Source organism: Oncorhynchus mykiss, chromosome 30 (genome assembly GCF_057628025.1).
Source record: "Oncorhynchus mykiss isolate SJ-2025 chromosome 30, ASM5762802v1, whole genome shotgun sequence".
NCBI lineage: Eukaryota > Metazoa > Chordata > Actinopteri > Salmoniformes > Salmonidae > Oncorhynchus > Oncorhynchus mykiss.
In genome coordinates, this window is record NC_143051.1 from 7,790,001 (window position 1) to 7,814,161 (window position 24,161).

General features: G+C 46.1%; 2 protein-coding genes and 1 long non-coding RNA gene across 4 annotated transcripts in view; 1 reads left to right on the top strand and 2 right to left on the bottom strand.

The window, feature by feature from the left end:
• LOC110489362 (macoilin-1) overlaps positions 1-103 on the bottom strand; it is a 12,052-nt gene extending 11,949 nt beyond the window's left edge. Inside the window, exon 1 of the mRNA XM_090227456.1 lies at positions 1-103. This exon is cut by the window's left edge and continues 152 nt beyond it. The gene's annotated coding sequence lies outside the window, so the exon portion shown is untranslated.
• Positions 1-24,161, bottom strand: part of LOC149970189 (uncharacterized) — a 363,175-nt gene that overhangs the window by 80,364 nt on the left and 258,650 nt on the right. The window lies entirely within an intron of this gene.
• The window catches only part of e2f3 (E2F transcription factor 3), a 28,553-nt gene continuing 7,120 nt past the window's right edge, over positions 2,729-24,161 (top strand). Inside the window, exons 1-3 of one of the 2 annotated variants that reach the window (XM_036971314.2) lie at positions 2,729-3,296; positions 18,486-18,591; positions 21,751-21,970. In XM_036971314.2, the coding sequence (XP_036827209.1) occupies positions 3,048-3,296; positions 18,486-18,591; positions 21,751-21,970 (575 nt within the window). In that variant the 5' untranslated portion in view covers positions 2,729-3,047. The remainder of the gene's footprint in view (positions 3,297-18,485; positions 18,592-21,750; positions 21,971-24,161) is intronic. The other variant, XM_090227457.1, reaches the window with a different exon arrangement.

Below are 24,161 nucleotides of genomic sequence, written 5' to 3' on the forward strand. Positions count from 1 at the left end.
ATGGACATTTCTACAAATATACAGCATTGTTGCTTTCTGGACGTGAAACAAAGAAAGAAATAAAAAAAACACTGTATCGTGGGCCCCTCCCCCTTCCCGTCATACGTCACGACGCATTTCACGTCATTCATACGCCTCCGTAGTAAGAAAAATGTCTGCCCCCATGGATGGAGCAAATGTTTATCCAATTTCAATGTTTGTACTTTGAAGGTATGAGTGATTTTCATTCAGTTGTTTAAATGTGCACTGTGGTTACTGTAGTGTGTTTTTTTTTAAATAAAGTTGTCACCTCTATATATTGTTTTGTTTACGTCAAAAGTCCGTACAAATGCACTAGCACAAACTGCGTCCTCGGACATGCTTGTAAATATGCTAACGTTGGCTAGCTAGCCCTATTAGCAGTTACTGGGACGTTAGCCACCGCAATAACTTTAATGTGCCGCTAAGGTAGCTTTTATTATCCCATTGTATTTACCTTTACTTCTACTGTATGTTACATACTAGGTAACTACCTAGCTAATGTTGGTAGGTATCACCCACAGAGAGAAGAGAACCCAAAGGAGATGGGTGGAGGTAGAGATGGAGACAGGGGTGGAGGCAGGGGTATGGGCTGAGGAGCAAGAACCACCATCATGTGTCCCAGGACCCCGAGACGGGCCATCATGTCCCCCTCTGCCCCAGTTCTGGAAGTCCCTTCCCCTACCTCCTCCTCAGCCCATACCCCTGCCTCCACCCCTGTCTCCATCTCTACCTCCACCCGTCTCCATTGGGTTCTCTTCTCTCTGTGGGTGATACTGGCCTTCTGGGGATAGAAGATGAAGGAGCAGCAGACTCCGATACTGTCCTTCCAGGGATAGAGGATGATGTTTGAGCTAGCTACATTTCATTACACCTGCCTAATGCCCATAGGAAGTACTGGCCAGTACTTATTTGTCTTCTTTCTTCCCTTCGTGAAAGGACATTGAAGGTGACAGCTATTTGGGACGTAAAAACAATGATCAAATCCTCATTATATGGGGTGGCAGAAAGCCTTCCCAGCTCTACTGGACGATGGTTATCGTTAGCATCATCGCTAACGGCTACACCAATTGGACACACTCATTCCTGTGCTGGCTACCCTGGGGCGGCAGGGTAGCCTAGTGGTTAGAGCGGTGGACTAGTAACCGAAAGATTGCAAGTTCAAATCCCCGAGCTGACGAGGTACCTAGGCCGTCATTGAAAATAAGAATTTGTTCTTAACTGACTTGCCGAGTTAAATAAAGGTAAAAATAAAATGACTGCATTGCATTTGAATGTTATTTTTGATGTTAGGCTCACAGGAAAATAATCAATGTAAGAAGACTCAATACGAGAAGAATTCAAGGTTTAATAATAATAAATAAATAAAATACTTTTTTTCGGGGGGGGGGGGGCTTATATTTGTACTATTTCATTGATGTACTTGTATTATATACATGTGTAAATTTGATTTTTAAAATATTTTTATGCCCCAAATCCTCCTGAGACACCTTCGGAGACCTGGGTCACATTCAGCCATTATCAACGCCAACCCTGGAGCAATTAGGGTTCAGGGCCTTGCTCAAGGGCACATCGAAAGATTCTTCACCTTGTCGGATTCAAACTAGCAACCTTTCAGTTAATGCCCCAACGCGCTAACCGCTAGGCTACCTGCGATATTCTTATTCCAGGGTGGTGCCAGGTTTCCTCCAGACGTGGCGCTTGGCATTCAGGCCAAAGAGTTCAATCTTGGTTTCATCAGACCAGAGAATCTTGTTTCTCATGGTATGAGAGTCCTTTAGGTGCCTTTTGACAAACTCCAAGCTGGCCGTCATGTGCCTTTTACTGAGGAGTGGCTTCCGTCTGGCCACTCCACCAAAAAGGCCTGATTGGTGGAGTGCTGCAGAGATGGTTGTCCTTCTGGAATGTTCTCCCATCTCCACAGAGGAACTCTGGAGCTCTGTCAGTGATCATCGGGTTCTTGGTCAACTCCCTGACCAAGGCCCTTCTCCCCCAACTGCTCCGTTTGACCGGGCAGCCAGCTCTAGGAAGAGTATCAGTGGTTCCATTTTAAGAATGATGGAGGCCACTGTGTTCTTGGGGACCTTCAATGCTGCAGAAATATTTTGGTACCCTTCCCCAGATCTGTGCCTCGACGTAATCCTGTCTCTGAGCTCTATGGACAGTTCCTTCGACCTCGTAGCTTGGTTTTTGCTCTGACATGCACTGTCAACATTAGGACCTTATATAGACAGTTGTGTGCCTTTCCAAATCATGTCCAATCAATTGAATTTACCACAGTTGGACTCCAATAAAGTTGTAGAAACATTTCAAGGATGATCAATGGAAACAGGATGCAACAGAGCTCATTTTCGAGTGAGGGTCTGAAAACGTAGTTATTCTTGTTTTTTATTTGTAATAAATTTGCAAAAATTTCAACAAAAAATCTCACTTTGTCATAATGGGTTATTCGTGTGTAGATTAAGAAACATTTTCATTTAATCAATTTTAGAATACGGCTGTTACGTAACAAAATGCGGAACAAAGCCAATGGGTCAAAGCCAATATTTTCCGAATGCAGTGTTTATATATGGTGCTTACCTGACATGATCGAGTTTGACGTTCAGCAGACAAGTAAGCACAAGGTATCGCTTTGTGTGTCTAAAATCCTCACCCATTGGTCAAACACACTGACGCAATTACGTACTGATATGACGCTGACCAATAGCATACCATATTCAAATATCGTTTAAAACATTCCCGGGAAATCCGAGTTTCGCGGGAGGGCCCTTCGCGGGTAAACTGCATCCCCTTATTCATTGTCAGCTTCCTGGAGCCATTTTTTAAACATCCAGAGCGGAGCTTTCGACTCAATCAAATCCGTTGCATCTTCCCGTTTTAGAAACGTATCGTTTATACAATTTGAACGAATGGGCATGTAAGATATTAGTCTAACGATATCCCTGATTATTTTGGGTCGAGCCGAGGCGAACTTTGAGGAGAAAGTGCTCCAAAGTAGCGGAGGTACAAACGGACATTTGACCCTGAAGATGAGAAAGAGGGGAGTCCCGGAAAAAGTCCTAATTTCAGGGGTCGGAGGCTCCTCCATGGACAAAAAACAAACGGTTATGACCCGGTACAGCAACGCGACATATTATCAGATTTTAACACCTCCGCCCTGCCCGAACCAGACTAACAATGTCGGTGTCGCAGACCCGACCGTGAGTCAGCTTTACACTACACCCATAGGGGTGTCTACAAACGGGACAGGACCGCGACCAGCCCTCGGAAGACCCCCGGTAATTTATAACACGATGGCTCTTTTGGCATACACATATGAAGTGCAAGCTGACCAGTTAGCGAATAACTGTGTATTATGTTCGCTAACTAGTGACATATCCTAGTTATTTAACTAGTACCATTAGCTAGTTGGCTGCAATTGCTAGCAAGTAGTAGTAGTAGTAGTAGTAGTAGTAGTAGTAGTAGTATACAGTGCTAGCTTTTTAAAATTTAGCTTAATACACTACTAATTTATGTTTTACTGCACACTGTCACACGTTTTTGTGATGCACCACTTGTAACTTTTCCCACTTCGAGTTGTCCCCTTTGACAGTGGATTTATAAAAGGGGTATATTGAAGAACAATGGCTAAACTAGTCAACGTTTAATTAGGTTTAGATACCTAGTTAGCCAGATGGCAAGCATACACCACGTTAGTTGGATAGCCAACACAGCTAGTTAGTGAACTGTGGTCTTATTTGACACGTTTTAAACCAATACACCCCGTCGTCCATATCCAGCAGCAGCCACAATTCTTAAAAGTTTTGATCTGCAGAAATTATATCGTAATAATAACCCCCAATCAATCTTTACTTAAAATATATATAATCGACGACAACAAACAAACGTGTCTTATTCGTGGTACCTAGTTAGTAAAATGCCATCGGCTAGCGCTAAATCAAAGGGAATATATGATTTAAAAAAACAACCAGAAACTAGGCCTTAAACCACACTTGGAGGGGGATGGGGTGAATCCGGTCCCGGTGTTACTGTGGGACGCAAGCTTCTGTTGGTTGTGTTTCCCCCATTTTGTGATCCTTCGCTCCCGGCGGCTCAAAAAAAACGCGTGTGGAGTCAAACTGAAAGGTATTTACCATAAGTCCCCTCGTTGTCATAAAACTAAAAGTGCACCAACTATCTGTCACGTCGCTCGATATCTACAATACATTGTTTTGATAGCCAACATGGAGTCACACCACGAGGAAGTCTCAACACGTTTCAGATTTTGTTGTGATATGTGGTCAAATCGTTAAAGTTAGATTTTTGGGGGGGAAACATGCAAGCTGCATGCCTGCCACACACATGGCAAGATACATATTAACTCACACTAAGAAATCATTTATGCAAAAGCATTTAAGGTGGGACTCTAACCCGAAACATACTTGACCACGGTTCAAAGTAAACACATCATCAGTGTGGAAGGAGAGGTGCTATGGCCAGTAGTCTGCTCTATAGATAGGCCAGCCTTTCTCCTGAGATAAACTAGGTGTCCTGATCTCACTTGACCGTGTTCACATGGGCAACCAGTATATATGGCTGTAGTATTCAGGATACTCAAGTAGTCTGTTTTTGAGTTGACGCATATACACGTCATATCCCGTTTTTTTACAATAACCCCAAACAGATTGTATCCCCGTTCTGAGAGACCTGGATCAAATGCCTGGGATGCCAGTTTGATCTAAGACTGGGTACTGTGGCATGTAAACATCTTGTTTTATTTATTTTTTGATCTGCCGCAAACTTAGTTCTGCAAATCATGGGTATTGTGTGATGTTTTCATCTGATTGTAAAAAACATACGACTTCAAAAAGTAGGCTACCCGTTCAGTTTGATTCACCGTAATGAATTTACAACATGCTACTTTCACCTCTAATTTAGACGAGTTTCTGCTTATAATTTCCCGACATTTGGTTGGTCATTTGTTTGTCAACTACAGATACATGCAGCTTATTTTCTGTCACAACTGGGCTCCTGAGTGGCACAATGGTGGTTGTGATACAGCCTGGAATCAAACCAGGGTCTGTAGTGAGGTGTCGTGTTGTAAATTCATTATGGTGGATCAAACTGAGCGGGTAACCTACATTTTGAAGTCGTTTGTTTTTACAATCAGATGAAAACAGGTGTCACTACAGACCCCTGGTTTGATTCCAGGCTGTATCACAACCGGTCGTGATTGGTAGTCCCGTAGGGCGGCGCCCAATTGGCCCAGCTTTGGCCAGGGGGGTAGGCCGTCATTGTAACTAAGAATTTGTTCTTAACTGACTTGCCTAGTTAAATAGAAAGAGAGACCAAATAAAGGAGTGCTCACCAGAATGTCCTACATCGATAGAATGAATGCATTAGTCATCTATACTGAACGAAAATATAAACGCAACAATTTTAACAATTTTTTTATAGAAGGAAGTCTGTCCATTGTAATAAATTCATTAGGCCTTAATCTATAGGATTTCATGACTGCCCAGCCAATCAGAATATGGTTTTTCCACACAAAGGGGACTTTTTAATACAGACAGAAGAACTCCAGTATGAAATGTCATCAGTTTGACGGGTTTCAAGGACATTAAAAGATGAGAAACACAAAGACTTCAGTTTGTCTTGGGTGCATATTTTATATCCTGTGGTTGAAATACTGTCTGCTTGCATAAGTGTCAAAAATATAACACATTACAAGCACTTTCCAACATTTTCTCGAGACGCTGAAAGAAATCCTATTTCTCCACTCTCGTTTCCCAAAACAAACGTAATATTTGTTGTATAATTTCACTGCATCATTCTGCAGGAGTTAATATTCTGTTACATGTGAGAGGGTATAGGTCTACAGTCAGTGTCCACATTTCAGTTTATATTCTGTTACATGTGAGAGGTTATCGGTCTACAGTCAGTGTCCACATTTCAGTTTATATTCTGTTACATGTGAGAGGTTATAGGTCTACAGTCAGTGTCCACATTTCAGTTTATATTCTGTTACATGTGAGAGGGTATAGGTCTACAGTCAGTGTCCACATTTCAGTTTATATTCTGTTACATGTGAGAGGTTATCGGTCTACAGTCAGTGTCCACATTTCAGTTTATATTCTGTTACATGTGAGAGGGTATCGGTCTACAGTCAGTGTCCACATTTCAGTTTATATTCTGTTACATGTGAGAGGTTATCGGTCTACAGTCAGTGTCCACATTTCAGTTTATATTCCTTTACATGTGAGAGGGTATAGGTCTACAGTCAGTGTCCACATTTCAGTTAATATTCCATTTAACCCATATGAACTTAGACGAGGAATCTTCTGTTTATTCACGAAAACAGGGATACCAAAGATGCATGCAAACAGCTTATCCTGAAATAAGACTTTAAGTGGGATATGAGCTACTATCCAGAATACTGTACACATGTGAACGTGGTCAGTTTCTCAAATGGTGGGAACATCGTCTTTCAAACCACTTTTCATCTGATTCCTGGCCATTTTTTACTTATGTCCGAACAGGTCAAATGAGATTTATTTGGCCCTAAGTGTTTTTTGTTGTTGTTTTTAGACTTACATGGTATATTTTGTTGACAGTTTGGTCAAGAACATGTGCTAGCTAACTAGCTTTACAGATTGTTTTCAAAGAAATGAGTGAATTTGCTAGCAAGCTAAACAGCTAGCTAGTTGACTGCTGTGGTTAGCCGAAAAAGGACTTGTTTTGATCATCTCATCCTTTTTAAAAAAAATACTTTTTAAAGGTGTTCTTACACTTGTGATTTTGAATATTCAACGTAACTGGTCAACTTCCTTTGTTTTATTACATAACTTCTGAGTGAAGTGTAGAAACGTCAGTCATTTTCACTATTCTTAGCAATGATTTAGGAATCCTTGTAAGTATTCGCTAGGTTCCTACTTGTTGTTGTTCGCCTGTTGAAATTGAACTTCAGTTTATGAAAATAAATAGCTAGCCAGCTACTTAACCCTGTTGGCCAAAGCTAACGTTATAAGCAGCCAGCTACTTAACCCTGTTGGCCAAAGCTAACGTTATAAGCAGCCAGCTACTTAACCCTGTTGGCCAAAGCTCATGTTATAAGCAGCCAGCTACTTAACCCTGTTGCCCAAAGCTCATGTTATAAGCAGCCAGCTACTTAACCCTGTTGGCCAAAGCTCATGTTATAAGCAGCCAGCTACTTAACCCTGTTGGCCAAAGCTCATGTTATAAGCAGCCAGCTACTTAACCCTGTTGGCCAAAGCTCATGTTATAAGCAGCCAGCTACTTAACCCTGTTGGCCAAAGCTCATGTTATAAGCAGCCAGCTACTTAACCCTGTTGGCCAAAGCTCATGTTATAAGCAGCCAGCTACTTAACCCTGTTGGCCAAAGCTCATGTTATAAGCAGCCAGCTACTTAACCCTGTTGCCCAAAGCTTATGTTATAAGCAGCCAACTACTTAACCCTGTTGCCCAAAGCTCATGTTATAAGCAGCCAGCTACTTAACCCCGTTGGCCAAAGCTCATGTTATAAGCAGCCAGCTACTTAACCCCGTTGTCCAAAGCTCATGTTATAAGCAGCCAGCTAGCTTCATCTGGCTAGTGAGGCTCGACCGGACCGGGTTATGTGTTGTGAGGCAAGACACAAACGGCGTTTCGTAGAAATTCTGGTTGAGAATGAAACGACTGAACAAATTAACAACGAAACATCACAGTAAGTAAGTGAAATAAATAGGTTTTGATGTTTTAGTGGTAATGGGGACATACGTAAGGGCCAACAAAATAACTGTTTAGTCAGTGTGGTGTGGTGGGTCTTTATTTAAATAGGCAAGTCAGTTAACATAATTCTTATTTACAAGGACGGCCTACCCCGGCCAAACCCGGGACACACTGGACCAATTGTGCGCCGCCCTATGGGACTCCCAATCACGGCCGGATGTGATACAGCCTGGATTCAAACCGGGGTCTGTAGTGACGCCTCTTGCATTGAGATGCTGTGCTTTAGACCGCTGTGTGTCTGTGTGTTTTAACTACTAGAATGCTTAAAAGGCTGCAAAAATGTTAAATATTGGTAATCGGACAAAAATGTAATATCGGTGCATCACTACTGTAAACTTTAACAAACACCGTAGTACTAGGTTACGCAGTAGTACTAGGTTACGCAGTAGTACTAGGTTACGCCATAGTACTAGGTTACGCAGTAGTACTAGGTTACGCCATAGTACTAGGTTACGCAGTAGTACTAGGTCACGCAGCAGTACTAGGTCACACAGTAGTACTAGGTCACGCAGCAGTACTAGGTCACACAGTAGTACTAGGTCACGCAGCAGTACTAGGTCACACAGTAGTACTAGGTCACGCAGCAGTACTAGGTCACGCAGCAGTACTAGGTCACGCAGTAGTACTAGGTCACGTAGTAGTACTAGGTCAATCAGTAGTACTAGGTCACACAGTAGTACTAGGTCACGCAGCAGTACTAGGTCACGCAGCAGTACTAGGTCACACAGTAGTACTAGGTCACGCAGCAGTACTAGGTCACACAGTAGTACTAGGTCACACTGTAGTACTAGGTCACGCAGCAGTACTAGGTCACACAGTAGTACTAGGTCACGCAGCAGTACTAGGTCACACAGTAGTACTAGGTCACGCAGCAGTACTAGGTCACGCAGCAGTACTAGGTCACGCAGTAGTACTAGGTCACGTAGTAGTACTAGGTCAATCAGTAGTACTAGGTCACACAGTAGTACTAGGTCACGCAGCAGTACTAGGTCACGCAGCAGTACTAGGTCACGCAGCAGTACTAGGTCACACAGTAGTACTAGGTCACGCAGTAGTACTAGGTCACGCAGCAGTACTAGGTCACGCAGCAGTACTAGGTCACACAGTAGTACTAGGTCACGCAGTAGTACTAGGTCACGCAGCAGTACTAGGTCACGCAGCAGTACTAGGTCACGCAGTAGTACTAGGTCACGTAGTAGTACTAGGTCAATCAGTAGTACTAGGTCACGCAGTAGTACTAGGTCACGCAGCAGTACTAGGTCACGCAGTAGTACTAGGTCACGCAGTAGTACTAGGTCAATCAGTAGTACTAGGTCACGCAGTAGTACTAGGTCAATCAGTAGTACTAGGTCACGCAGTAGTACTAGGTCAATCAGTAGTACTAGGTCACGCAGTAGTACTAGGTCAATCAGTAGTACTAGGTCACGCAGTAGTACTAGGTCAATCAGTAGTACTAGGTCAATCAGTAGTACTAGGTCACGCAGTAGTACTAGGTCAATCAGTAGTACTAGGTCACGCAGCAGTACTAGGTCAATCAGTAGTACTAGGTTACGCAGTAGTACTAGGTTACGCAGTAGTACTAGGTTACGCCATAGTACTAGGTTACGCAGTAGTACTAGGTTACGCCATAGTACTAGGTTACGCAGTAGTACTAGGTCACGCAGCAGTACTAGGTCACACAGTAGTACTAGGTCACGCAGCAGTACTAGGTCACACAGTAGTACTAGGTCACGCAGCAGTACTAGGTCACACAGTAGTACTAGGTCACGCAGCAGTACTAGGTCACGCAGCAGTACTAGGTCACGCAGTAGTACTAGGTCACGTAGTAGTACTAGGTCAATCAGTAGTACTAGGTCACACAGTAGTACTAGGTCACGCAGCAGTACTAGGTCACGCAGCAGTACTAGGTCACACAGTAGTACTAGGTCACGCAGTAGTACTAGGTCACGCAGCAGTACTAGGTCACACAGTAGTACTAGGTCACGCAGCAGTACTAGGTCACACAGTAGTACTAGGTCACGCAGCAGTACTAGGTCACACAGTAGTACTAGGTCACGCAGCAGTACTAGGTCACGCAGCAGTACTAGGTCACGCAGTAGTACTAGGTCACGTAGTAGTACTAGGTCAATCAGTAGTACTAGGTCACACAGTAGTACTAGGTCACGCAGCAGTACTAGGTCACGCAGCAGTACTAGGTCACGCAGCAGTACTAGGTCACACAGTAGTACTAGGTCACGCAGCAGTACTAGGTCACACAGTAGTACTAGGTCACGCAGTAGTACTAGGTCACGCAGCAGTACTAGGTCACGCAGCAGTACTAGGTCACACAGTAGTACTAGGTCACGCAGTAGTACTAGGTCACGCAGCAGTACTAGGTCACGCAGCAGTACTAGGTCACGCAGTAGTACTAGGTCACGTAGTAGTACTAGGTCAATCAGTAGTACTAGGTCACGCAGTAGTACTAGGTCACGCAGCAGTACTAGGTCACGCAGTAGTACTAGGTCACGCAGTAGTACTAGGTCAATCAGTAGTACTAGGTCACGCAGTAGTACTAGGTCAATCAGTAGTACTAGGTCACGCAGTAGTACTAGGTCAATCAGTAGTACTAGGTCACGCAGTAGTACTAGGTCAATCAGTAGTACTAGGTCACGCAGTAGTACTAGGTCAATCAGTAGTACTAGGTCACGCAGCAGTACTAGGTCAATCAGTAGTACTAGGTCACGCAGTAGTACTAGGTCAATCAGTAGTACTAGGTCACGCAGCAGTACTAGGTCACGCAGTAGTACTAGGTCAATCAGTAGTCCTAGGTCACACAGTAGTACTAGGTCACGCAGCAGTACTAGGTCACGCAGTAGTACTAGGTCACGCAGCAGTACTAGGTCACACAGTAGTACTAGGTCACGCAGCAGTACTAGGTCACACAGTAGTACTAGGTCACGCAGTAGTACTAGGTCACGTAGTAGTACTAGGTCAATCAGTAGTACTAGGTCACACAGTAGTACTAGGTCACGCAGCAGTACTAGGTCACGCAGCAGTACTAGGTCACGCAGCAGTACTAGGTCACACAGTAGTACTAGGTCACGCAGCAGTACTAGGTCACACAGTAGTACTAGGTCACGCAGTAGTACTAGGTCACGCAGCAGTACTAGGTCACGCAGCAGTACTAGGTCACACAGTAGTACTAGGTCACGCAGTAGTACTAGGTCACGCAGCAGTACTAGGTCACGCAGCAGTACTAGGTCACGCAGTAGTACTAGGTCACGTAGTAGTACTAGGTCAATCAGTAGTACTAGGTCACGCAGTAGTACTAGGTCACGCAGCAGTACTAGGTCACGCAGTAGTACTAGGTCACGCAGTAGTACTAGGTCAATCAGTAGTACTAGGTCACGCAGCAGTACTAGGTCACGCAGTAGTACTAGGTCACGCAGTAGTACTAGGTCAATCAGTAGTACTAGGTCACGCAGTAGTACTAGGTCAATCAGTAGTACTAGGTCACGCAGTAGTACTAGGTCAATCAGTAGTACTAGGTCACGCAGTAGTACTAGGTCAATCAGTAGTACTAGGTCACGCAGCAGTACTAGGTCAATCAGTAGTACTAGGTTACGCAGTAGTACTAGGTTACGCCATAGTACTAGGTTACGCAGTAGTACTAGGTTACGCAGTAGTACTAGGTTACGCCATAGTACTAGGTTACGCAGTAGTACTAGGTCACGCAGCAGTACTAGGTCACACAGTAGTACTAGGTCACGCAGCAGTACTAGGTCACACAGTAGTACTAGGTCACGCAGCAGTACTAGGTCACACAGTAGTACTAGGTCACGCAGCAGTACTAGGTCACGCAGCAGTACTAGGTCACGCAGTAGTACTAGGTCACGTAGTAGTACTAGGTCAATCAGTAGTACTAGGTCACACAGTAGTACTAGGTCACGCAGCAGTACTAGGTCACGCAGCAGTACTAGGTCACGCAGCAGTACTAGGTCACGCAGTAGTACTAGGTCACGCAGCAGTACTAGGTCACACAGTAGTACTAGGTCACGCAGCAGTACTAGGTCACACAGTAGTACTAGGTCACGCAGCAGTACTAGGTCACACAGTAGTACTAGGTCACGCAGCAGTACTAGGTCACGCAGCAGTACTAGGTCACGCAGTAGTACTAGGTCACGTAGTAGTACTAGGTCAATCAGTAGTACTAGGTCACACAGTAGTACTAGGTCACGCAGCAGTACTAGGTCACGCAGCAGTACTAGGTCACGCAGCAGTACTAGGTCACACAGTAGTACTAGGTCACGCAGCAGTACTAGGTCACACAGTAGTACTAGGTCACGCAGTAGTACTAGGTCACGCAGCAGTACTAGGTCACGCAGCAGTACTAGGTCACACAGTAGTACTAGGTCACGCAGTAGTACTAGGTCACGCAGCAGTACTAGGTCACGCAGCAGTACTAGGTCACGCAGTAGTACTAGGTCACGTAGTAGTACTAGGTCAATCAGTAGTACTAGGTCACGCAGTAGTACTAGGTCACGCAGCAGTACTAGGTCACGCAGTAGTACTAGGTCACGCAGTAGTACTAGGTCAATCAGTAGTACTAGGTCACGCAGTAGTACTAGGTCAATCAGTAGTACTAGGTCACGCAGTAGTACTAGGTCAATCAGTAGTACTAGGTCACGCAGTAGTACTAGGTCAATCAGTAGTACTAGGTCACGCAGTAGTACTAGGTCAATCAGTAGTACTAGGTCACGCAGCAGTACTAGGTCAATCAGTAGTACTAGGTCACGCAGTAGTACTAGGTCACGCAGCAGTACTAGGTCACGCAGCAGTACTAGGTCACGCAGTAGTACTAGGTCACGTAGTAGTACTAGGTCAATCAGTAGTACTAGGTCACACAGTAGTACTAGGTCACGCAGCAGTACTAGGTCACGCAGCAGTACTAGGTCACGCAGCAGTACTAGGTCACACAGTAGTACTAGGTCACGCAGCAGTACTAGGTCACACAGTAGTACTAGGTCACGCAGTAGTACTAGGTCACGCAGCAGTACTAGGTCACGCAGCAGTACTAGGTCACACAGTAGTACTAGGTCACGCAGTAGTACTAGGTCACGCAGCAGTACTAGGTCACGCAGCAGTACTAGGTCACGCAGTAGTACTAGGTCACGTAGTAGTACTAGGTCAATCAGTAGTACTAGGTCACGCAGTAGTACTAGGTCACGCAGCAGTACTAGGTCACGCAGTAGTACTAGGTCACGCAGTAGTACTAGGTCAATCAGTAGTACTAGGTCACGCAGTAGTACTAGGTCAATCAGTAGTACTAGGTCACGCAGTAGTACTAGGTCAATCAGTAGTACTAGGTCACGCAGTAGTACTAGGTCAATCAGTAGTACTAGGTCACGCAGTAGTACTAGGTCAATCAGTAGTACTAGGTCACGCAGCAGTACTAGGTCAATCAGTAGTACTAGGTCACGCAGTAGTACTAGGTCAATCAGTAGTACTAGGTCACGCAGCAGTACTAGGTCACGCAGTAGTACTAGGTCAATCAGTAGTCCTAGGTCACGCAGTAGTACTAGGTCAATCAGTAGTACTAGGTCACGCAGTAGTACTAGGTCAATCAGTAGTACTAGGTCACGCAGTAGTACTAGGTCAATCAGTAGTACTAGGTCACGCAGCAGTACTAGGTCACGCAGTAGTACTAGGTCACGCAGTAGTACTAGGTCACACAGTAGTACTAGGTCAATCAGTAGTACTAGGTCACGCAGTAGTACTAGGTCACGCAGTAGTACTAGGTCACGCAGTAGTACTAGGTCACGCAGCAGTACTAGGTCACGCAGTAGTACTAGGTCACGCAGTAGTACTAGGTCACGCAGCAGTACTAGGTCACGCAGCAGTACTAGGTCACGCAGTAGTACTAGGTCACGCAGCAGTACTAGGTCACGCAGCAGTACTAGGTCACGCAGCAGTACTAGGTCAATCAGTAGTACTAGGTCAATCAGTAGTACTAGGTCACGCAGTAGTACTAGGTCACGCAGCAGTACTAGGTCACGCAGTAGTACTAGGTCACGCAGCAGTACTAGGTCACGCAGTAGTACTAGTTCACGCAGTAGTACTAGGTCAATCAGTAGTACTAGGTCACGCAGTAGTACTAGGTCACGCAGCAGTACTAGGTCACGCAGTAGTACTAGGTCACGCAGCAGTACTAGGTCAATCAGCAGTACTAGGTCACGCAGTAGTACTAGGTCACGCAGTAGTACTAGGTCACGCAGCAGTACTAGGTCATGCAGCAGTACTAGGTCACGCAGTAGTACTAGGTCAATCAGTAGTACTAGGTCACGCAGTAGTACTAGGTCACGCAGTAGTACTAGGTCACGCAGTAGTACTAGGTCAATCAGTAGTACTAGGTCACGCAGTAGTACTAGGTCACGCAGCAGTACTAGGTCACGCAGCAGTACTAGGTCACGCAGTAGTACTAGGTCACGCAGCAGTACTAGGTCACGCAGCAGTACTAGGTCAATCAGTAGTACTAGGTTACGCAGCAGTACTAGGTCAATCAGTAGTACTAGGTCACGCAGTAGTACTAGGTCAATCAGTAGTACTAGGTTACGCAGCAGTACTAGTTCACGCAGTAGTACTAGGTCACGCAGCAGTACTAGGTCACGCAGCAGTACTAGGTCAATCAGTAGTACTAGGTCACGCAGTAGTACTAGGTCAATCAGTAGTACTAGGTCAATCAGTAGTACTAGGTCACGCAGTAGTACTAGGTCAATCAGTAGTACTAGGTCACGCAGCAGTACTAGGTCACGCAGTAGTACTAGGTCACGCAGTAGTACTAGGTCACACAGTAGTACTAGGTCAATCAGTAGTACTAGGTCACGCAGTAGTACTAGGTCACGCAGTAGTACTAGGTCACGCAGTAGTACTAGGTCACGCAGCAGTACTAGGTCACGCAGTAGTACTAGGTCACGCAGTAGTACTAGGTCACGCAGCAGTACTAGGTCACGCAGCAGTACTAGGTCACGCAGTAGTACTAGGTCACGCAGCAGTACTAGGTCACGCAGCAGTACTAGGTCACGCAGCAGTACTAGGTCAATCAGTAGTACTAGGTCAATCAGTAGTACTAGGTCACGCAGTAGTACTAGGTCACGCAGCAGTACTAGGTCACGCAGTAGTACTAGGTCACGCAGCAGTACTAGGTCACGCAGTAGTACTAGTTCACGCAGTAGTACTAGGTCAATCAGTAGTACTAGGTCACGCAGTAGTACTAGGTCACGCAGCAGTACTAGGTCACGCAGTAGTACTAGGTCACGCAGCAGTACTAGGTCAATCAGCAGTACTAGGTCACGCAGTAGTACTAGGTCACGCAGTAGTACTAGGTCACGCAGCAGTACTAGGTCATGCAGCAGTACTAGGTCACGCAGTAGTACTAGGTCAATCAGTAGTACTAGGTCACGCAGTAGTACTAGGTCACGCAGTAGTACTAGGTCACGCAGTAGTACTAGGTCAATCAGTAGTACTAGGTCACGCAGTAGTACTAGGTCACGCAGCAGTACTAGGTCACGCAGCAGTACTAGGTCACGCAGCAGTACTAGGTCACGCAGTAGTACTAGGTCACGCAGCAGTACTAGGTCACGCAGCAGTACTAGGTCAATCAGTAGTACTAGGTTACGCAGCAGTACTAGGTCAATCAGTAGTACTAGGTCACGCAGTAGTACTAGGTCAATCAGTAGTACTAGGTTACGCAGCAGTACTAGGTCACGCAGTAGTACTAGGTCACGCAGCAGTACTAGGTCACGCAGCAGTACTAGGTCAATCAGTAGTACTAGGTCACGCAGTAGTACTAGGTCAATCAGTAGTACTAGGTCACGCAGCAGTACTAGGTCACGCAGTAGTACTAGGTCACGCAGCAGTACTAGGTCACGCAGCAGTACTAGGTCAATCAGTAGTACTAGGTCACGCAGCAGTACTAGGTCACGCAGTAGTACTAGGTCACGCAGCAGTACTAGGTCACGCAGCAGTACTAGGTCACGCAGTAGTACTAGGTCACGCAGCAGTACTAGGTCACGCAGCAGTACTAGGTCAATCAGTAGTACTAGGTCACGCAGTAGTACTAGGTCAATCAGTAGTACTAGGTCACGCAGCAGTACTAGGTCACGCAGCAGTACTAGGTCAATCAGTAGTACTAGGTTACGCAGCAGTACTAGGTCAATCAGTAGTACTAGGTCACGCAGTAGTACTAGGTCAATCAGTAGTACTAGGTTACGCAGCAGTACTAGTTCACGCAGTAGTACTAGGTCACGCAGTAGTACTAGGTCAATCAGTAGTACTAGGTCACGCAGCAGTACTAGGTCACGCAGCAGTACTAGGTCAATCAGCAGTACTAGGTCACGCAGCAGTACTAGGTCACGCAGCAGTACTAGGTCACGCAGCAGTACTAGGTCACGCAGTAGTACTAGGTCACGCAGCAGTACTAGGTCACGCAGCAGTACTAGGTCACGCAGTAGTACTAGGTCAATCAGTAGTACTAGGTCACGCAGTAGTACTAGGTCACGCAGTAGTACTAGGTCACGCAGCAGTACTAGGTCACGCAGCAGTACTAGGTCACGCAGTAGTACTAGGTCACGCAGCAGTACTAGGTCACGCAGTAGTACTAGGTCACGCAGTAGTACTAGGTCACGCAGTAGTACTAGGTCACGCAGTAGTACTAGGTCACGCAGCAGTACTAGGTCAATCAGTAGTACTAGGTCACGCAGCAGTACTAGGTTACGCAGCAGTACTAGGTCACGCAGCAGTACTAGGTTACGCAGCAGTACTAGGTCACGCAGTAGTACTAGGTCACGCAGTAGTACTAGGTCACGCAGTAGTACTAGGTCACGCAGTAGTACTAGGTCACGCAGCAGTACTAGGTCACGCAGCAGTACTAGGTCACGCAGCAGTACTAGGTCACGCAGTAGTACTAGGTCATGCAGTAGTATTAGGTTACGCCGTAGTACTAGGTTACGCAGTAGTACTATTAGGTGTACTTGGCTTACACAAATAATAATAAATAGATATTTTATAGCACATTTCAAAGAATCTCAAAGCACATAAAATATAGCCAGCTAACTTAACATTTAAATAGTGGAGAATAGTGGAGTCTGTCAGCTTGGATGAAGTTGAGGCAGTTTGGGCTGGAAAGGCAGTGGGGGTTTAGTGGAGAGGGCATCGATGGGACTGCCAGGGAGAAAACAAAGGCAGTTTGGGGGGAGGGGGGGGGGGGGACAGTCCCTCTTTCACAGCCCCTCTTTCACAGCCCACCTCACCTGCTTCTCTGAATGGTCAGTCAGTCCGTTGGGCTACTTCTCTGGTTCTGGTCCTCCATTGCCAGGAATGTAGCACCCACCTGGGTGATGGCACGGCTGCTGAAAAGCCCTGAACTTCCTCTGGACACGGTATGCAGTCCTTGATGTAATAGTTCCAAACAGATTGAATAAAAAACGGAATTATTTTAATCTAAACAGCTAGCTAGCTGTCAAGCCAAAATATATAAACATTGTATCACTATCCTGCAACTCTGAGAGTCATGACCACAGGATAAAAAATGAAATGAAAAAAAAATGATCACCTATAAATATGTGGACTATTTAGAGCTCGCTGCCTAGATCAACCTTATTTATTTAACCTTTATTTAACTAGGCAAGTCAGTTAAGAACAAATTCTTATTTACAATGACGGTCTAGGAACAGTGGGTTAACTGCCTGTTCAGGGGCAGAACGACAGATTTTTACCTTGTCAGCTTGGGGATTGAATCTAGCAACCTTTCGGTTACTGGCCCTACACTCTAACCACTAGGCTACCTGCCGTCCCTACACTCTAACCACTAGGGTACCTGCCGTCCCTACACTCTAACCACTAGAGTACCTGCCATCCCTACACTCTAACCACTAGAGTACCTGCCGCCCCTACACTCCAACCACTAGGGTATATGCCATCCCTACACTCTAACCACTAGAGTACCTGCCGTCCCTACACTTTAACCACTAAAGTACCTGCCGTCCCTACACTCTAACCACTAGAGTACCTGCCGTCCCTACACTCTAACCACTAGGGTACCTGCCATCCCTACACTCTAACCACTAGGGTACCTGCCATCCCTACACTCTAACCACTAGAGTACCTGCCATCCCCACACTCTAACCACTAGGGTACCTGCCGTCCCTACACTCTAACCACTAGAGTACCTGCGATCCCTACACTCTAACCACTAGGGTACCTGCCATCCCTACACTCTAACCACTAGAGTACCTGCCGTCCCTACACTCTAACCACTAGGGTACCTGCCATCCCTACACTCTAACCACTAGAGTACCTGCCATCCCTACACTCTAACCACTAGAGTACCTGCCGTCCCTACACTCTAACCACTAGGGTACCTGCCATCCCTACACTCTAACCACTAGAGTACCTGCCATCCCTACACTCTAACCACTAGGGTACCTGCTGTCCCTACACTCTAACCACTAGGGTACCTGCCGTCCCTACACTCTAACCACTAGGGTACCTGCCATCCCTACACTCTAACCACTAGAGTACCTGCCGTCCCTACACTCTAACCACTAGGGTACCTGCTGTCCCTACACTCTAACCACTAGGGTATGTACGCTCTGACCCTTGAGGGTTGTTTTCCATCTGAAGGTTTCCAGATGTTCAACCTCTGTATAACTCTTCTGTCTCAGGCGAAGCGTCGGTTGGAGCTGGAGGAGAGGGACCAGTACACCACTGAGCCAATCAGTGAGCCCAGAGCTAAGAGAGCCACCACACACTCCCTCAGAAGAACCCAGAGTAAGTGACTGGGGGGGGGGGGGGGGGGTAGTTGACACACACACACACACACACTTACCTACCCCACCAGACATGCCACCAGGTCCCCCACTTTCACAGTCCCCCAAATTCCAGAAAGCGTACAGTATTATATAGAGCCGTGATTTCACGGAACTCCCTTCCATCTCATAATTGCTCAAATAAAAAGCTAATTCTCTGAAGTAAACAGCTCACGACACAACGCCTCTCCTCTATTTGAACTGGGTAGTTGTTGTGTAAACATTGACGTTGGCTACGTGTGTGTGTGTGTGTTGAAAACAACAACATGTAGTTCTCGTACATGAATGTTCTGTATTATGTGTTGTGTGTGGAACCCCCCCAGGAAGAATAATGGCTGCTTTTTGCAACAGCTACTGAGGATCCTAATGAAATACCAAAATCTTGTACTAAAGTGACGTTACGTTTTTTTAGTCATCAAGCGGGAGATGTTTTCCAGAGCGACTCCACATTGCTTATCCGGGGAGACTTTTAACAGTGGTCTCGTGAGCTTACGTGAATGGTTCGTTTAACTGATAGTGCAGCGTTAGTCCGTCTGGGAATATATATGAGGCTAGACTTTACTGTGGATTTAGTTCAGGAGACATTCTACCAGGAGATGTTATCGTCACACATCGGGGATCCTGTATGGGAGGAGAAGAGACACAGTCCTGGTACGAGTCAACATGACAGCCGTGAGTTGGTGGACGAGGTCAGGTTAAATGAAGTGAGGAAGAACATGTGTCACTAATCTTCTGGACAGCAACAGAGGTGTATTGGCTGTTCAGGAGGGGCTCAGAATAGGAGAAAGGCTTTTAAGTGCCACTTCTTGTGTGAATATGTCCTTTTGTCTGTGCAGCTGAATGACCCAATGGGTGAATAAACTTTGGTATGAGCTTCACTGATCGTCCATGACATTTTCTAAGGTTAATTTAGAACCTCACACTATTGAAACACTTCACTAACTCTAGGTTGAAGGAAAGGAGACGAGGAAGAAGAGACAGGCTTGATGACAATGCCGCAGGCAGGAGCACCAATGTTTGTTGAGAAATTCGGTCCCACCCATGCCTTGGGAACATTGTTGTTCCTTCCCTGGGCTGACTGTTCCTGGGTGTCCTGGGCTGACTGTGTGTTCCTGGGCTGACTGTGTGTTCCTGGGCTGACTGTGTGTTCCTGGGCTGACTGTGTGTTCCTTCCCTGGGCTGACTGTGTGTTCCTTCCCTGGGCTGACTGTGTATTCCTTCCCTGGGCTGACTGTGTGTTCCTTCCCTGGGCTGACTGTGTTCCTGGATGACTGTTTGTTCCTTCCCTGAGCTGACTTTGTTCCTGGGCTGACTGTTTGTTCCTTCCCTGGGCTGACTGTGTGTTCCTTTCCTGGACTGACTGTGTTCCTGGACTGACTGTTTGTTCCTTCCCTGGGCTGACTGTGTTCCTGGGCTGACTGTTTGTTCCTTCCCTGGGCTGACTGTGTGTTCCTTCCCTGGACTGACTGTTTGTTCCTTCCCTGGGCTGACTGTGTTCCTGGGCTGACTGTGTGTTCCTTCCCTGGGCTGACTGTGTGTTCCTTCCCTGGGCTGACTGTGTGTTCCTTCCCTGGACTGACTGTGTTCCTGGACTGACTGTTTGTTCCTTCCCTGGGCTGACTGTTTGTTCCTTCCCTGGGCTGACTGTGTGTTCCTTCCCTGGACTGACTGTGTTCCTGGACTGACTGTTTGTTCCTTCCCTGGGCTGACTGTGTTCCTGGACTGACTGTTTGTTCCTTCCCTGGACTGACTGTGTTCCTGGACTGACTGTTTGTTCCTTCCCTGGGCTGACTGTGTGTTCCTTCCCCGGGCTGACTGTGTGTTCCTTCCCTGGGCTGACTGTTTGTTCCTTCCCTGGGCTGACTGTGTTCCTTCCCTGGGCTGACTGTGTGTTCCTTCCCTGGGCTGACTGTTTGTTCCTTCCCTGGGCTGACTGTTTGTTCCTTCCATGGGCTGACTGTGTTCCTTCCCTGGGCTGACTGTGTGTTCCTTCCCTGGGCTGACTGTGTGTTCCTTCCCTGGGCTGACTGTGTGTTCCTTCCCTGGGCTGACTGTGTTTTCCTTCCCTGGGCTGACTGTGTGTTCCTGGGCTGACTGTGTGTTCCTGTCTGTGGTAACTAGCCCATCTCCTCTCTCTCCCTCCAGCTCCTGTCTGTGGTAACTAACCCATCTCCTCTCTCTCCCTCCTGTTTGTGGTAACTAACCCATCTCCTCTCTCTCCCTCCTGTCTGTGGTAACTAACCCATCTCCTCTCTCTCCCTCCTGTCTGTGGTAACTAACCCATCTCCTCTCTCTCCCTCCAGCTCCTGTCTGTGGTAACTAACCCATCTCCTCTCACTCCCTCCTGTCTGTGGTAACTAACCCATCTCCTCTCACTCCCTCCTGTCTGTGGTAACTAACCCATCTCCTCTCTCTCTCTCCAGCTCCTGTCTGTGGTAACTAACCCATCGCCTCTCTCTCCCTCCTGTCTGTGGTAACTAACCCATCTCCTCTCACTCCCTCCTGTCTGTGGTAACTAACCCATCTCCTCTCTCTCTCTCCAGCTCCTGTCTGTGGTAACTAACCCATCGCCTCTCTCTCCCTCCTGTCTGTGGTAACTAACCCATCTCCTCTCACTCCCTCCTGTCTGTGGTAACTAACCCATCTCCTCTCTCTCTCTCTCCAGCTCCTGTCTGTGGTAACTAACCCATCTCCTCTCTCTCCAGCTCCTGTCTGTGGTAACTAACCCATCTCCTCTCTCTCCCTCCAGCTCCTGTCTGTGGTAACTAACCCATCTCCTCTCCCTCCAGCTCCTGTCTGTGGTAACTAACCCATCTCCTCTCACTCCCTCCTGTCTGTGGTAACTAACCCATCTCCTCTCTCTCTCTCCAGCTCCTGTCTGTGGTAACTAACCCATCGCCTCTCTCTCCCTCCTGTCTGTGGTAACTAACCCATCTCCTCTCACTCCCTCCTGTCTGTGGTAACTAACCCATCTCCTCTCTCTCTCTCTCCAGCTCCTGTCTGTGGTAACTAACCCATCTCCTCTCTCTCCAGCTCCTGTCTGTGGTAACTAACCCATCTCCTCTCTCTCTCTCCAGCTCCTGTCTGTGGTAACTAACCCATCGCCTCTCTCTCTCTCCAGCTCCTCCCTCCCCATTAGAGAAGACCAGGTATGACACATCTCTATGCCTCCTGACCCAGAAGTTTGTCCAGCTGCTGGCCCAGTCCAGTGACGGGGTGGTGGACCTGAACCGGGCCGCGGAGTCCCTCAAGGTGCAGAAGAGACGCCTCTATGACATCACCAACGTCCTGGAGGGGGTGCATCTCATCAAGAAGTCCTCCAAGAACAACATCCAGTGGCTGTGAGTGGGGGGGACTTGATACATGTCGTGGGAGTAGAGGGGGGGGCTTGATACACGGCTGTGAGTGGGGGGGGGTCTGTGGATGACCTTGGTACATGGCTGTGCAGAGCCAACCTGAATTGCACTTCCTGGCTAAAAAAGCACCAAAGTTGGTGGAACCCGTAACGGACAATATCCCACTTAGATTGGGGTCGCACGATAGTGCCACGGGAAGACATCTCCTCTCTCTCTCTCCAGCTCCTGTCTGTGCCACGGGTAGACCGTGTGTGGAATAAAACATGTGTGTTCTTTCCCATTTGAGTGTGTGTGTTGTGTGTGTGTTAACATGTGCTCTTCTCTCCTTGTTTGTGTGTGTGTGTTAACATGTGCTCATCTCTCCTCGTGTGTGTGTTTGTTAACATGTGCTCTTATCTCCGTGTGTGTGTGTGTGTGTGTTTTTATTTTATTTATTTAACCAGGAAGGGCTCATTGAGATTTGAAATCTCTTTTTCAAGCACGTCCTGGTCAAGATAGGCAGCACCAAGTCATTACAAACAAATTACAGACAGACAACATGAAAAACTACAAGTAATCTAGTAAAAACCATAGAATTCACAAGAGTATAAAAAAGCAAATTAAAAACATTGACAGGTCAGGGAATCAGCCTCAAGATCTTTCATCAGTGATTTTAAAAACACCAAATCAGGACAAGTTCTTCCAGTTTAAAAGTATTTTGTAAGGCGTTCCAAGACGATGGCACAGAGGACATAAAAGCCCTTTCACCAAATTCAGTTGGGACATTTGGAACAGTTAGCAGGATAAAGTCCAGTGAACGAAGAGACGACCCACCACATTTCTGAACAATAAAAATGCCCAAATAAAAAGGTAGTAAACCCAAAATGGCTTTGTAAATAAAAGTATACCAGTGACTGAGCCAACGAGTGACTAGAGAAGGCCAGCCAACCCTGGTATACAAAGTGCAGTGGTGCGTAAGGGTTTTGCAGTTTAAAATAAATCTCAAAGTGCCACTGTAAAGAGTGTCAATGGATCTCAAACACTGAGCGGAAGCATTCATATATAAAATATCCCCATAGTCTAGTAAAGGCATAAATGTAGCTGATACTAGCCTCCTTCTGGCTTCAAAAGAAAAACGGGCCTTATTCCTAAAATAAAATCCCAATTTCAGCTTCAATTTTTTTGTAAGTTGTTGAATATGCAATTTAAGAGAGAGGCCGTCATCAATTAAAATTCCAAGATATTTACATGAGGTTACAACCTCAATCTCCTTGCCCTGACAGGTAGTAATAGGTGATAGGTTCGGAGGTCTATTTCTTGCATTAGAAAACACCATTAGTTTAGTTTTGTCAGTATTGAGGATAAGCTTCAATTGACAAAAGGTATGTTGAACAGTATAAAAAGCAGTTTGCAAATTCTGGAAAGCTTTTGTAAGAGACGAGGCACAATAATAAATAACAGTATCGTCAGCATAAAAGTGACGTTGTGCATTTTGCACATTTTTGTCTAAATTATTTATATAAATAGAGAATTAGAGGGGACCAAGTATAGAGCCCTGGGGCACACCACTACAGACAGCCAATCAAATTGAGTGCACTGAGTTCTATCAGACAGATAGTTAGCAAACCATGCAACTGCATGCTCTGAAAGACCTACGCTCGACAATCTCTGCCTCAGTATAGCATGATCAACTGTATCAAAAGCCTTAGAGAGATCAATAAAAAGTGACACAGTGCTGTTTTTTGTCAAGGGCTTCAGTGATATCATTTAAAACCTTCATGGCTGCTGTAATTGTGCTATGCTTCTTCCTGAAGCCCGATTGGTACATTGATAAAATAGAGTATATAATAGAGTATATAATAATTATTTCAGCTGTTCACTCACAAGGGCGTCAAGTATTATAGATTGGCCTATAACTATTTAAAAGAGTTGGATCTCCCCCTTTTTAAAAGTGGTAGGACAAATGCTGATTTCCAAATATTTGGAATTTCATTACATTCCAGGGTTAGATTGAACAGAGATGTAAGTGATTCAGCTATGAAATCAGCTGCCAGATTTAAAAAGCAGGGATCCAAAAGATCAGGACCTGCATGCTTTCTCTGATCTAATGATGTCAGGGCTTCATGTACCTCCTGCACTGAGAATGGCAAAAAGCTAAAAGTTTGACCAGCTCTCACTGGTTCATCCACACAGGGTC